The 14,981-nt window shown below is 28.7% G+C and overlaps 1 protein-coding gene across 2 annotated transcripts in view; it reads left to right on the plus strand.

The window, feature by feature from the left end:
* LOC100213284 (DNA topoisomerase 2-binding protein 1) overlaps positions 1 to 10,143 on the plus strand; it is a 39,047-nt gene extending 28,904 nt beyond the window's left edge. The window contains exons 12-13 of one of the 2 annotated variants that reach the window (XM_065793669.1): positions 8,995 to 9,347; positions 9,625 to 10,143. In XM_065793669.1, coding sequence (XP_065649741.1) covers positions 8,995 to 9,347; positions 9,625 to 9,659 — 388 coding nt within the window. In that variant the 3' untranslated portion in view covers positions 9,660 to 10,143. The remainder of the gene's footprint in view (positions 1 to 8,994; positions 9,348 to 9,624) is intronic. The other variant, XM_065793668.1, reaches the window with a different exon arrangement.
* The last annotated feature ends 4,838 nt before the right edge of the window (positions 10,144 to 14,981 follow it).

Raw genomic sequence — 14,981 nt, forward strand, 5'->3', positions numbered from 1 at the left:
ATGTTTTGAGTTTGCGCGTTTAAAAAATGCGCTTAATAGACAAATGTAAAATTAGCATTAAACCAACTATAAACTGGAAAGAAATATAAACTAAAAAAAAAAAATCTTAACAAATGATAAAATGAATAAAAAATAAACTAGAAAAAATAATAGCATAAAATAATGCTTTTATTTAAATTTAAAAGTGTTTCACTACAAATTTAGAAATTTCACTAAGAATTTAGAAAAAATCAAAGTTACAAAGTTATTTAATCCAAGCTTAATTACTTCGGAACTTAATTATTTAAAAATTTGAAACTAAAAATTTGATATTTCTAATGTCTGCTCTCGGGTGCATAATACAATTGGGGGGGGGGGGAGGTAAAAGGGGTGTAATTTTAGTCCAGATCTAATAAACAGGGGTGTCATAATAAAAAAGGTGGGTGTGAATTTTATACAGAACACTAATAAGCAATTCTAATATGGCTTGCGATCAAATACGCATAATTTAACAGCTGTTTTAATGTAATTCATTAGGATTTAGTGTGCTTATGTAAATTTTATAGTATGCACAGTGGGCCAGATATTAGACATGGTGCACAAAATTATTTTGATCTTCTTTTTTTTTACTAAAACCCTTTATATATTCAAAGAATCACTTTTTATTAAAATATATTTACTTTTATTATAAATTTTAGTTAAATAGTTGCTAATACTAAAAATTATTTAACAAGCTTTATAAAACTTTAAAAGCGCATTTAAATTTTTTAAGTTTCAAGTCATATAACTTCTTAAAATTGCGGAACTGAATAACAAACTCTTGTAGTGGAATAAACTTAAAATAAACATTGATGCAATAAACATTAAAAATAAAAATGCGCACTTCGAAAAAAATGAAAATTTATCACTAGATTTGAAACTCTATTATCGATATTATTATGTAATAGATTTGAAATATATAGATAAGTATATAGAACTATATAGAAAATGTAAATAAATATATAGATTTCAAACTCTATTATTGATATTATTACATGTTCACGACGTTTTGAATAAGTCTGTAGATTATTTATCATTTCTATATATAATAATATTTTATTTTTATTTTTAATCTATTGGCCGCAGATTCTAGGTGAATGATATTACAACGTTTTTGTTATTATAAAGTCTACTGAGTTCTAAAGGTACTATATAAATAATCAACAGACACTCTTCATTTGTCACTATTTTCATGTTAACTTACCTGTTTGTAAACATTATATCCTGTAGCACCATCAAAACCAGCCTTGCATCTAAACGTCAGTTTAGTTAATTCCTTAGCATTGTGATTAGCACAGTAGTTCGTATATCACATAGCTTTTTAAGAGTGTGTTTTAGAAGATCTTTTAGCAATATTTGTACTGACTAGCCATCTATTTGAATGTTCTTGGGATAGCATTTAGCTTTTGAAGATCTTATACCATTATATAAAGGATATGTGGCAGTCGTTTTTTTCAGCACCATTACTTATATGCTGGTATGATGAATTAGATATATCACTATTAATAGTTAATGATAAAGTTTCATCAGGTGAATATATCTAAGCAGGTTTATTGGGGATTTTATTTTTAAATTTTAGAAATTTTTGTGCCAGTTTTGTACTCAGTTCTTAGTTTCAGTTTTATTGCATGAAGTAATTTATGGCTAAATAAAATATTACTAACATTGTTAGGCTTATTCTTTTTGTTCTGTTACAAGCTTTTTCAAAAGAGCAACATGGTTTCCCAACTTCATTAACTGATGATGTAGTATTTAATGTACCGTAGGTGTATTGAAAATCTTGTGCTAGCCGATTTTCATTACTTCTCTCAAAATGAGTATTATCATTGTTTGCAGCTATTAACTTTTAACATTATAGTTTTATAAAGTTTTTCACTCAGAATCCTCTAGTTTAATATCTGCAGAAACTAGAACAGTTAATTTCAATGAAAAGAATGGCATATCATTAGGAACTAGTTTATTTTGTCGTATAAGTCCATAAATGTCACCAATTTTTATTTTATTACTAAACAAAAAAACAAAAAAATTGTTAGGTAAACAGTGCGATTTGTATTGAATGAAATAACAAACAAAATAACATGTTTGTTTTTTTTTTACGAGAAATTAAAGTTGATTTCAAGCCAATAGCATAAGTTACAAGTCATTATTTTAAAATGTTAAAGAAACCCAAAAGGGGAAGTTAGGGGCAATTTATATAGTTCAAATAGGTTGTATACATATTACATTTACAAGTTCAAGTATTTAATATAGGTTCTCGTAGTTTCCCTAAATTATGTGACACTTAAATGTTAAAAATTTACCTTGTTATTTTAAAGCCAGATTACTAGTATATTATAAAAACTAACCTTCACTTTATATTTTTTTTCGAAAAGCTTTACTGTTAAATATTTTAAATATATAAACTATATAAACTATAAATATTTTAAATATATAAACATAAGCTTATAAAATTTTAAAAGTTACTGTTTACTATAGCTATGTATAAAAAAAAATTTATTTTACATGAAACTGCAACTAATTTTTGTGATTTTAAAAGATACTATTATACTCAAAATAATTTTCAAAACTTTGAATGAGCGTATTACAAATATGTTTTATTATATGGTCTTGAATATAATAAATATTTATTTTTTAGGTTTTGTTCTGTGCTATGGTGGGAAAAGCCTTAATTTTGACAAATAGAAATTTATGAGATTTTTAAAAGGTTGACAATTTTTAAAGCCTTATTACACTGAAAGTTTTTATTCTTATCAGTGACTGATATATACTTTTTCTGATTTTTTTTTTTTTTTTTTTTTTTTTTTAAGATGTTTATTTTTTGTTGATAACAAGTAAAATGTAATAATCAAGGTGGGTGGGTCTTTACAAGCATGAAGTGGGTAGAAAAATTTTCTGGAAATAAATAAATGTCCTCTTTAATGTCCCTCAAATGTCTCCCAATAAATCTCTTTAAGCACCTAATTGCAAATAAAACATTAAAAAATTATCCGTTATTAGGATTTGAACCCCGATTCAAAGCTGATATAACAAGTTGTTATATCGACTTGTGAACGATATAAGAAGTTTAATTTCACTATTAATCAACCTAAGCGCTACATCTACGTAAAGATATAGGAAAAATTATTAGCTTTTATTTAAATAACTTTTAATTGAAATGCTTTTAAATTAAATTAAGTTTGAGATGCTTCTAAATTAAAAGTTATATTAGTTTTATACTTTGATTTTTTCTGGTTTATCCTTCATTTTACACACTTGTCCAAAAATGAGAATAATTACTCCAAAAAGCACCGGAAAAACCTTATGGTGGGAACAATATGCACACTTCCTGATATGAAAAATCCAAAAATTGAAATTTTTTATGACCGTCCGAGAAAAAAAATTCACTTTGAAGTTCTTGGCATAATCAAAGAAGTTGAAAAATATGGAAATGTAACATTTTTTATCTTTGTAATAAAAAACATAAAAATAAGTCAGATATTGTATGTTGACTGCTTTGAGAATCATAATAAAACAGTTTTTGCTTTTCTGAACATTTTATTCTCAATAAATACAAGATTATTTTTTCTTATGTAATCAAAAATTTCTTCACAGCACTTTCCACATATTAAATTCAAAAAACAAACAGTGCATTCCTTTAATTTTAATCAGAATTTTAAATTCAAAATGATGATTTTCTTTAAAAATTTCAACAGGTTTTCAAGAGGAGCCAATGCTTTCACAAGTTCTTGCTGTTGAAATCAACAAGACATTTTTGTAGGTTTCGCAAATATTCTGGATGGTCTATTGGCCTCTTGTATCTTTCCCAATGTATCCTGAAGTTGTGATGCAATGCCTCTGTGGCCTGCCAAGGCCACTGTACTTGCCAAGAGATTCCTTCCTGTGATCAATGAATTCCTTGACATTAAAGAAAACGACATGGACTTTAGGAGTCACACTTGCCTTTGGCAAATAAAGGAAGGAATTTTTGAACTGTGTGATTTTTTTAGCATAGTTACTCTGCAACTGATTTCCAAAACAAGAGGACACAACTGCATCAAACTTTCTGAGTGTATCAATCCATAGAAAAACTTGGAATGCTAAGTCTTCTTCATCAAGTCTTTGAAGAAGATCAACATGTTTCAAAAGTTTTTGACACTTATTTGAGGTTATCATAATTTTCAGGAACATCCTCACCGACTGCAACGAGAAGTTGGCGCTTAGTTCCGCTGTCTCTGGGTGTTTGAAATAATTCAGTCTTTTTGCTTGGTGGTGAAATGGATGGAAGTCTTGTTTCTTCTTCTTGAATGCCAAGACTGACTTTAATTATACCACCTCCACCATCGATGCCCAACTTCACCAAGTAGTCACCTTGAACATGGCGTTGCAACAAGACATCATTCAGTAGCTTAGACAGATTTTTGCAGTGAACCACAAGTTGTTTTCTGGACTGCTGCTTGTCATTTGAAATGGATATGTATGTGTGTGAAAAGTGATCTGCCAATTGCTTCCCAATGTCAAGAAACTTTTCTTTAAATCTTGACTCGACAACTTTTGTATTTGTGACTTGGTTTAATGTGGATGCAAGTTTTTTGATGTTGTTGTTTGACAGTCCAGTGTTGTTTTGTATGCAAACAAAATCTTGAGCTCGTAGAAAGCACATCACCAAACAGTCTCTTGGAGTTTGAAGGACCTTTAGGAAAGAAATTTGAAAAACACCAACTTAAGACACTTAAAAAGCAGTGGCCTTATTAAAATGCAAAACATTTTATGTAATACTTTTACTGTTAAAGTATTAAGCAAGATTCTCTTTACCTGGAGTAATTGGCATGGGACGGCCTCCACCACTTTGCGCAATTCTGACAGTTCCATGAGGTGAGGACTGTTTTGTTGAGATAACAGTCGATGCAATCTGTTCACTGGCTTTTGGATCCTTTGAAGCAAGTTCTTTAAGATTTTCTCTGAAGGTGTATTAATTGCACTGATGTGACACTCCTCTTGCAACAAGTGTGAGACAGTCTGAACATCTTCTTTGATTTTGCGAAGCTCCTGAAGATTCTGATTTGTCCAAAGGGTGCTTTTGAAGTGCTTTCAAATGACCAATTCGACAAATAATGCAATCACAAGGCTGACCATGTGTCTCTGGTCTAACCAGGACTTCTGTGAAATCATAAAGTTTTGGGAGAGCCACATTTTCACCTTTGCACTTTTTTCCTAAAAGAACCCTGCAGGTATTGCATATCCCACTTGGAACTCGTGAGTCAGAAAAGTCAAGTGTGAATGAAACTGATTTCTTGATTTGTTCAATCAAAAATCTTTTCAATTCTCGAGTACATTTGTTCAAACATAGGAAACGAACTGTTTTCCTATAGTCATCATGTTTTTTAACAGAATTTAGCATTTTTGTTTTGAAGTTAAAAAAAGTTGTCATGCAGAATATAACACTTGACAAAAACTACTTTTTCCTGGAATTACAAAAACTTGTTTAGATTTAAATATTACTCACTAGGGCTTTGTAATAATAACAAAATGTTTTTAATACAATTTTTTACTTATTTTTATGATTTTTATTCCAAAGATACATATTGTACCATTTTGCAAACTTTTTGGACAATGCCGAAAACTTCAAATTGAATTTTTTTTCTCGGACGGTCATAAAAGATTTCAATTTTTGATTTTTCTTATCAGGAAGGTGTGTATATTGTTCCCACCAAAAGGTTTTTCAGGTGCTTTTTGGAGTAATTATTCTCTTTTTTGGACAAGTGTGTTTATTATTTATTAAGTTTGTTTTTCTTTTCAGTTTTGCTTGTTTATTTTTAATTTTCTCTTTAAACTAGTATAGTTTTTCAGCGTATTTTCTAAAAATACACAAATTATCAATATATGCAAAAAACCATGGCCAAGTTGTCAAAAAAAAAATATTGGTCATATAAGGCGTGTAACCAAACGTGTTTCCTGAGAAGGCTTGTATATTGTATATATATTTATAAATACATAAATATATATATATATTTATATATAAGTTTTATTTTTCTGTATGCATATCTTTAGCAAGAGTAGTCAATGAATGATATCAGAGCAGTATATGTTTAATATGGTTATAATATGGTGCAATACACACTACAGTAAAAGCATTCCTACCAATGTTGGACATATCTTTCTAAAATTGACAAACATTTTCCAATAATCCACCCTCTAAATAAATTATTCAATTGAAATACAATTAAAGTGGGCTTAAGCTGCACCATAAACATTAACAAAATAGTTAAAAACCACAACAACAAAAATCATATCTAAAAATTTAGATGAATACCCGCCAGGCAATTGCATAAACAAAACTATCCAGTTAAAAGTAAAGAAGAATCTCAAATGTCATTTATAAATGTATAGTGTCAGCTCCTAACACTCTAGAAAAAGTATAAATTGGTCTATCAGAAAGCTAATGGAAGAAATAATAGACTAAATGCAATCTCTCTTTTACAAATTAAAAACTGAATAGTTTCTTACAAAGTTCCCAAAAATTGTTAAATAAAAAACCAGAAATAATATCAAAGTGTCGTCACGAAAACAGAATTTTTAAATTTATTTAAAAAAATATGTTTAAAATATTGTGACATGTTTAATTATAAATGATGAAACTGTGAGTGATCAACTTTTAGATATTACAAATTTGTTAAACACATATTTTCAATCTGTATTTACTGAAGACGATAACAAAGCCTTACCAAGTTTTGATTCTGTTACTCATGTTCACTGTGAAAATGATTTAAACAAAGTAATCAATTTGAAAGAAATTCTTGTACAAAATCATTAGATAAATGCAAATCCTGTGGGAACAATGGAGTACATCCGTATGTACTGAGTACCTGTTCTTTAAGTCTGAGTATTCCTATTGAACATATTTTTAAGCTATCACTTAAATCGGGAGTGGTACCAAAAGCATGGGAAGACTCAAATATAGTTCAGATTTTTAAAAATCGGGATAAGCTTGATCCTTCCAACTATAGACCTGTTTCTCTTTCGTCAGTTATATGCAAAATTTGGCATCTTTTAGAAAATAATTTGATAAATAAGAATCAGCGTGGTTTTTTGCCATGTAAATCTTGCTTTACAAATTTACTTGAAAGCAATGATATCATAACTCTAGCAGTGGATCAAGATTATCCTATTGATATCCTCTTTACTGACTTTTCTAAAGCATTTGACAGAGTTCACCATAAAAAACTTATATTAAAAATTGAAATGTACAGTATAAAGGGATTCATTCTTAAATGGATTGAGTCTTTTTAATCAAATAGAAGGCAAAGAATTGTTCTTGAAGACATTGCTTCTATGTGGCTTAGTGTTTTAAGTGGTGTAACACGAGGCCTATTCTTGGACCAATTTTGTTTTTAATTTATATCAATGATCTTCCAGATAAACTAAAAAATAAATGCAAGCTCTATGCTGATGATTGCAAAGTTTTCCACACAATCCGTAATGATCTACAGGATGACATAAGTTCTATTTTTGATTGGTGCAATGACTGGCAACTAAAATATAGAAATTTTTGCATGTCAATAAAAGTAATAAATTAAATAAAAATATCAATAAATATTACATTTCTGATTATCAATTGAGTACAGTGGATTGTATAAATGATCTTGGCATCATGTTTAAAAGTGATCTAAAATATGGTCATCACATATTTCAGATCACTTTTAAATAAATAAATAAATATATCACAAACTACATGTTTTAATTTATTTTTTCCATTAAAAAAGTAATTTTAAGTATATAAACTCAACTAATCAAACTTACCTAATATACTTTAAAAGCTGTAATTATTATTATAATTATAGCTTACTTAGCTTATATTATAATTATAGCTTTAATTTTATAACTTAGCTTACTATGATTTTAATTAAAGTAAAAAGCTTTTTAAGTATATTAGTTAAGTTTGAGTTTTCAAAGTATATTGAATAATAGATGAATTTCACTTTATGATTTTATTTTTTTTATGTTTAACATCCATGGTTTGACACCTTTTAATTTCGAGACTTCAGAGATTCTTTTTTAGCATTGAATTGCACAAGTTTTGATACAATTCTGGAGTTTTCATATGCAACTAGAGTTGCTCAATTACATCTTTAAGTGCATCAATTGTTGTTGCTCTTGCAAGAGTAACTCTTGTTTTCACTGCGTTTTCGATGGAATTGAAATCTGGAGAATTTGGAGTTTCTACAAGTGTTTTAATGTTTATGCTCTGCAAGCATGTCATGACTGCTTTGGCAGAAAGGCAGGGAGCACCATTTAGCATGAAGGTTTTTCAAGATGGATGTTGATAAATGCAATAAATAATTTTCTAATACTTGTTTGTATCTGACAGCATTCATCCTCTTTCCCTTTTTACAGAAAGCATAGGTCACTTTGTCCTGTAACCCGCATACACCATCATATCATTATTGATGAAGGATGCTTAACAGTTAGTCTTGCATAGATTGGGATGCGGTGATTTGAACTACGATGTCGCCAAACATTTTTCTTCGTATGCAAACAGCCAAAAGGTACTCTCTTTGACGGATCTAGGGAGGAGGGGGGCTATGCATTCTCACCCCCACCCCCTCACCCCTAACCCCTGCCAGAATCTGAAAGTCCTAAAATATCTTAGAAATTATAGACTTTTTTTTTTATTTTTAGGAGATGCAAATGTGGTACAAAATACAAAAATATTTTAAAACCAACACCCCCCATCCTCCAAAACCACCACAACCCCCACCAAAAATTCCTGGATCCGTCACTGCTCTCGTTACTCCAGATCACAGTAGACCATTGTTTTGGTGTCCAATTTTAATGTTGTTGGCAAAATCTCTTTTGAATATGATTTTTAGTATTGCTTATTACGGATTGTTTATCAGCTGGTAAATTTTTAAATTTAATACACTACTTATAGTTCTCTATTAGATCTTATAAGCACTTATCATATTTGTATTTTTTTTTTTTTTTTTTTTTTTGTGAAAGAAACGAAAAATTTCTTGGCTCCTTGGCAAGCGGAAAATGGATCCTGCATAAATCTTTTTTGGAAGCAAGTAGAGAATCAGGTGCATTCGTCGATGAAGTTAATCATGAATGGGGTAGCCAACCCAATGCATCAGCTTTTGCATGTTCAGCCAAAAGATGGCGTATTGATTTAGCAGCAAAACGTAGATTGGAGCCGTCCGTTGGTGCGTTTATTGGTTGGGTTGTATTGCTTTGTATTGAACCCTCAAAGCAACTTGGATTTACCAGAATTTTGGAAGCAGGAGGAGCAAAACTGTTATGTGAAAGACCGCCATTTATTAACATCCTAGGAGCTACTCATGCGTTTATTGCAGGTATTTGTTATGTCTATTCATTTTATATTTTGAAAACTTTCTTAAATGATGTCAAGCATTTACATTATTTAATGATGTCAAACATTTAGATCATTTAGGAAAGTTATAAATCATTTATATTCATATATTATATATGTTCCAGACACATAAATCATGTGTATTTACATTTGGGTTATAACTTTTTGGTATTCGGTTTCTTGTATGAAAAATAGATGAATTTTGGTTTAAAAGTAGTTAAAAAATATTTACCTTTTTAAAATTCTAGAATTTTTTTTAGAGAAAAAAATTTTCTCTTTGGTATTTCGGACTTAACGTGTTATAAATGATGGTGTGAACCTCTTTCGAAAGTAAATGAAACAAATGACTTTTCAGTTAATTTTAAACCAAAGTTCATTTACTTTTTGTACAGGGGATACCCAAATATTCTAAACTTGTATTCTAGATAAAAAACAAGCAAAGTTGCTTGATTTTCAAGTTTTGACCGCTGCTGGAATCTTAATTTTAAAACCGGAATACATTTCAGACTACTTAACAGTGTTTCCAATACCTTCTACTTCAAAATACGTTATTTCTGATATGGAGATAGAAAAAGAACCTAGTGCACTGTGCAAAAGAACAGTTGCCTCAAAGCGCTCTGATGCTGAAAACAGCTCTCAACAATTTACAAAAAGAACGCGACGTTGATTTATGATTAATATAATTAGTTTGTAAATATTTATCCAATCAAATAGTGAGCTTTTGTTAAGCTCGATTTTGTATTTCTAGCGCAGATTAAAGGTAGAACTTCCGACCCAAATTTATATTTTCTTTCTTGCTTTTGGTACATAATAGATCCCTAGATTTTAATTTTTTTTTAATGGATCAAAAACTTTGTTTTGGTTGGACTGTAATATATATATATATATATATATATATATATATATATATATATATATATATATATATATATATATATATATATATATATATATATATATATATATATATATATATATATATATATATATATATATTACATAATTAAATAATAACAACTGGTATTTAAAAAAACATGACTCCGAGTTTCACGCCTAAGGCGATCATGAAATATTACAGACAATCTTAACGACAAAGAAAATTAAAAATACTAAAGTTACTGGTACAATAGTACTAGTAACTTTAGTATTTTTAATTTCCTCTGTCGCTAAGATTGTGTGTATGTGTGTGTGCGTGTATATATATATATATATATATATATATATATATATATATATATATATATATATATATATATATATATATATATATATATATATATATATATATATATATATATATATATATATAAAATTTATTTTAAAGTATTTAAAGGCTGAACAGTTACAAAGAGTGTGTGTTATTTATGAAGCATGTAGAAGTTACAAAGATTGTGTGTTATTTATGAAGCATGTTTTTGAATTTTCTCTAAAATTTCAATATTTTTAAATAAGGTGACCATGTTGACACTGTGTACTCGAAATGTGGTCACACATAAACTTTATAAATTTTTCTCCATATAGTAGCATTTTTAGATATAAATGTATTTTTGAGGATTCAAAAATACATTTATATCTTTACATTGTAACTTGATCGTGGAATTTAAAATCATATTATAATTAGGTATAATATTGTATTAATCTCAAAATTATACCTAAATCTTGTTCAGTTGATGTTACCCCAAGCTTAATTCTCTGGTGTGAGTTAAGATCATTTATGTTGTAATCAAGTTTTAATAAATTAGAATTCCCTAAAAGGTGCTCTACTTTACACTTGCTTCGTGTGTGTGCTAGCTGGGCTTTGCCGCTAGTCATAGCCCATTAGCCCACAAAAATCCAACGTTGGCACAAATTTGTATTTTAAGTTGGCTAAGTGTAATATTTTACGTTGATTCAACGTTGAACTTTTTAGTTAGCACATATATACATACATATGTATGTGTATATATATATATATGTGTGTGTATACACACTCCTAGTCGGCGCTAACAGGGACATGTTTTTTTTTTGTTCCCTTATTGTTTTTGTTTTTTTCCTTTTTCTATGCTATTTTTATCATTAATATAATCATTTTTTAATTTTTATCATTTTTTTATTTATACATATTTAAATTTATTTTTTTATTATAAAAATATGTGTTTTTTATTTATTTTTGTTATTTTTATTTATATATTATGCATTATATTTCATTTTTTCATCTATTTATAAAAACGATTAATTACAGTAATTTAACCATATTTAAACCTTGCCGTAACCCTAACTCTGACCTTGATGCTTACCCAAACCAAACCCTCAGTCGATGTAACAGCACTCCGCTGCGAGTCAAGCTATTTGATAGTCGATGTATGTACTTTTCGCTCTCTATAAAAGTTGCTTTCGGGGACAATTTTTTTTTTTACGAAAAGACGATGACGGTTTTACAAAAAAATGAACGCTTACGGGAATATTAGCACTTAATTTTTTGTCCTCGTAAGCATCTTACGTGGACAAAAAATTAACGGGTGCACTAAAATATCCCCGATAATGCTAATATTCCCGTAAGCGCTCATTTTTTTGTAAAATCTGTCTCCGTATAGGATCTATGGGAGTATGTATACAAACATATATATATATATATATATATATATATATATATATATATATATATATATATATATATATATATATATATATATATATATATATATATGTATATATATAGAACCCTTAGATGTTGTCCGAAAGTTTTTTCGATATTTTGTTGACAAAAAGTAAAAATTAAAATGCAAGACCGGAATTTTTTTTTTTAATAATGATAGACTGCCTGCCCCAACCAAACCCTCAGTCGATGTAGCAGCACTCCCTTGCGGGTCAGGCTATTTGTCAGTCGATGTAGCAGCACTCCCTTGCGAGTCAGGCTATTTGTCAGTCGATGTAGCAGCACTCCCTTGCGAGTCAGGCTATTTGTCAGTCGATGTAGCAGCACTCCCTTGCGAGTCAGGCTATAAGATAGTCGATGTAGCAACACTCCGCGCATGATTTACAGTAAAAAAAATAAAAATAAAAACATTTTATTAAAAAAAATAAAAATAAAAACATTTTATTAAAAAAAATAAAAATAAAAACATTTTATTAAAAAAAATAAAAATAAAAACATTGTTTATATTGTTAAAAACATTCAAAATGTTATAAAAACATTCAGAATGTTTTTAAAAACATTCTGGTCAATTAAATTTGCGTTTTTGTGGTTTTTTTAAAAAACGATTAATTTGTAATTAAATTAATGGTTTTTACTTTCGTCCAACACGGAAATGTTGGACGAAAGTCAAAAGTAATTAAAAGTGACGTATGTGTTGGCGTAAGAATCACTTTTTTCCTTCCGCTCTTCCTAAAGCCAACAAACTATAGAACTATATATATATATATATATATATATATATATATATATATGCATATGCATATGCATATGCATATTAGTCTAAGAAAAGTCAGAAGTAACGGGAGCTGTAAAACGTCTTCCAGATAATTACATATACTAATTAAATTTACACACATTAATGATGTTTGTTTTGTTTGTGGTTTGATTTTTTAATATTCACGGAAGATTTTGTTAAATATATATAAATCCACTCGCAACGTTGCGTTGTATACATTGATTCAACGTTGATTCATATGCATTGAATCAACGTTGAGTTATTTACATTGGATTAACAATGGTTTTAGATAAAAGAAAAAACGTAAAAACAATGAAGTTTTGCGATGGTTTTACATTCAATGGCATAATATATTTGTGCTAGCAGGGAGGAACCCAATCAGACATTTTTTGTCTTAAAACAACACCGAGAAGAAAGCTAACCAAAAAATTTTTCTAATTAAATTGTTAAAAGCTTATGTGGTACTTTATCAAAAGCTTAGGCATAGTCAAGGAATATAATATCTGTCGATTTTTTATTTGACTTTGCAAAGGTTCTAAAATCTATAGTTTCCAAAAAAAATCACTCAATTATTTGTAAGGAATCTGTATTGACAAGTAAATATAAGATAAATATTTTGCGATCTTATTTCTCAAGAGTTGTACGAATAACAAAGGTGAGGGAGACTGGGCGAAAATTTGCTGGATCTCTTTTATAGCCGTTGAAATATAAGTAATAATGGTTTAGCTAATGATGTTGCATACTTTTATAAAACCAATGGATCTACGTACTCGGTGCTAAATGATTTATTATGATCTAATGAGATTTAATGTGCTTCTACTAAAGATTGATCTATTTTTAATGAACTGATTGTGTCTAATGTGATTCTTGTTGTGAAAACGGAATAAAATTGCAAGTTTAGTACATTTGCCATATCCACTATTTTTATTGTTGTTACTAATATCTCAAACAATGATCATTGCATTAATAGGGTTTGATAATTTGTTTAGAACTAATGTAGTTAAAAAGCTTTTTTGGATTGGATTTATCGTTGGCTAAATTTTTATTAAAGACTCTAATTGCTGAACGAGTTTTGTGTGTGTGTGTCTTTTTTATTTAACTTAATAAAAACTTAATAATGTCAATTGTGATTCAAGGTTGATGTTTTTTTGAGGGTTTCTATATATGAGGTATGAGTTTAGTACATAGTTTACGATATATATCTGTCCATTTTTTGTAGGTGTTATTAATATTTGATTTTTACAAAAAGCGATTCAATCATAACTATTAATTTTTTTTAATATGAATGTTGGCGAGTGTGTACAAGAACGAATTATTGCGTCAATAAAGTTTGCTTCTATTGATTTGTCTGGTACCTTGAAGTTTGTCGAATCACTCTAAACAATGTTAGAATAGTAAAAATTGCCTGGGAATATTAGTCTCAAAAAATAAATGGGAATAATAGTCTCAAAAAATGGTTATTATCAATAGATTCTTTACGCTAAGTTATACATTTGTTAATTTCTTTGGCAGTTTTTTGCGTCATTTTTGATGGGCGGTGTATACATCCAATAAATTTTACTGCTGCTGATTGAGAGTGAAACCCATAGTTGTTCAGAATGTCTAAAAGTAAAGCAAGAATGAATTTGAAAAAGCTTTATTCAATTACGTTTAGACAGGTTCTTTAATAAATAGCAACTCCTCCTTGACAATTTCTGTCATACCTGAAGAGATCATAATTTTTTATATTCGGAAACGATATTTCATTAAATCATATTTTAATAACAAATATAATGTCTATAGATGTGGAGAGAGTAACATCTAATTACGAATCTAAAGAGATGATCAATAATACCATTTTTACGTCAATTTCGTTAGTTTCTAGTCTTTTTTTAAATAACCAAACAAGCTTAGCTTGTTCAGCTATAATTCTTTTAGGTCCAATATGATTATTTTTAAAGTAAAAAACACCTTAACAAAGGTGTTTGTCAGCTGCAATTACATATTTTTGCTAATTTTTGAGTTTTCTGATAATGCAATATTTTGAAGGGTACCAGGTTTGGCAAATGATGATGCAAAATCCAAATGACAAAATATATTCAAAATGGCTACAACAGTTCATTTAATATTTGCACAAAGTTGAGAAATTACTTTAAATTCTTCAGTAAGAGCTTCGGATGAAAAAGCACAAGAATGTTGCAACTAAAAATATTTGTTTTATTATGCTC

Source organism: Hydra vulgaris, chromosome 03 (genome assembly GCF_038396675.1).
Source record: "Hydra vulgaris chromosome 03, alternate assembly HydraT2T_AEP".
NCBI classification, from domain to species: Eukaryota; Metazoa; Cnidaria; class Hydrozoa; order Anthoathecata; family Hydridae; genus Hydra; species Hydra vulgaris.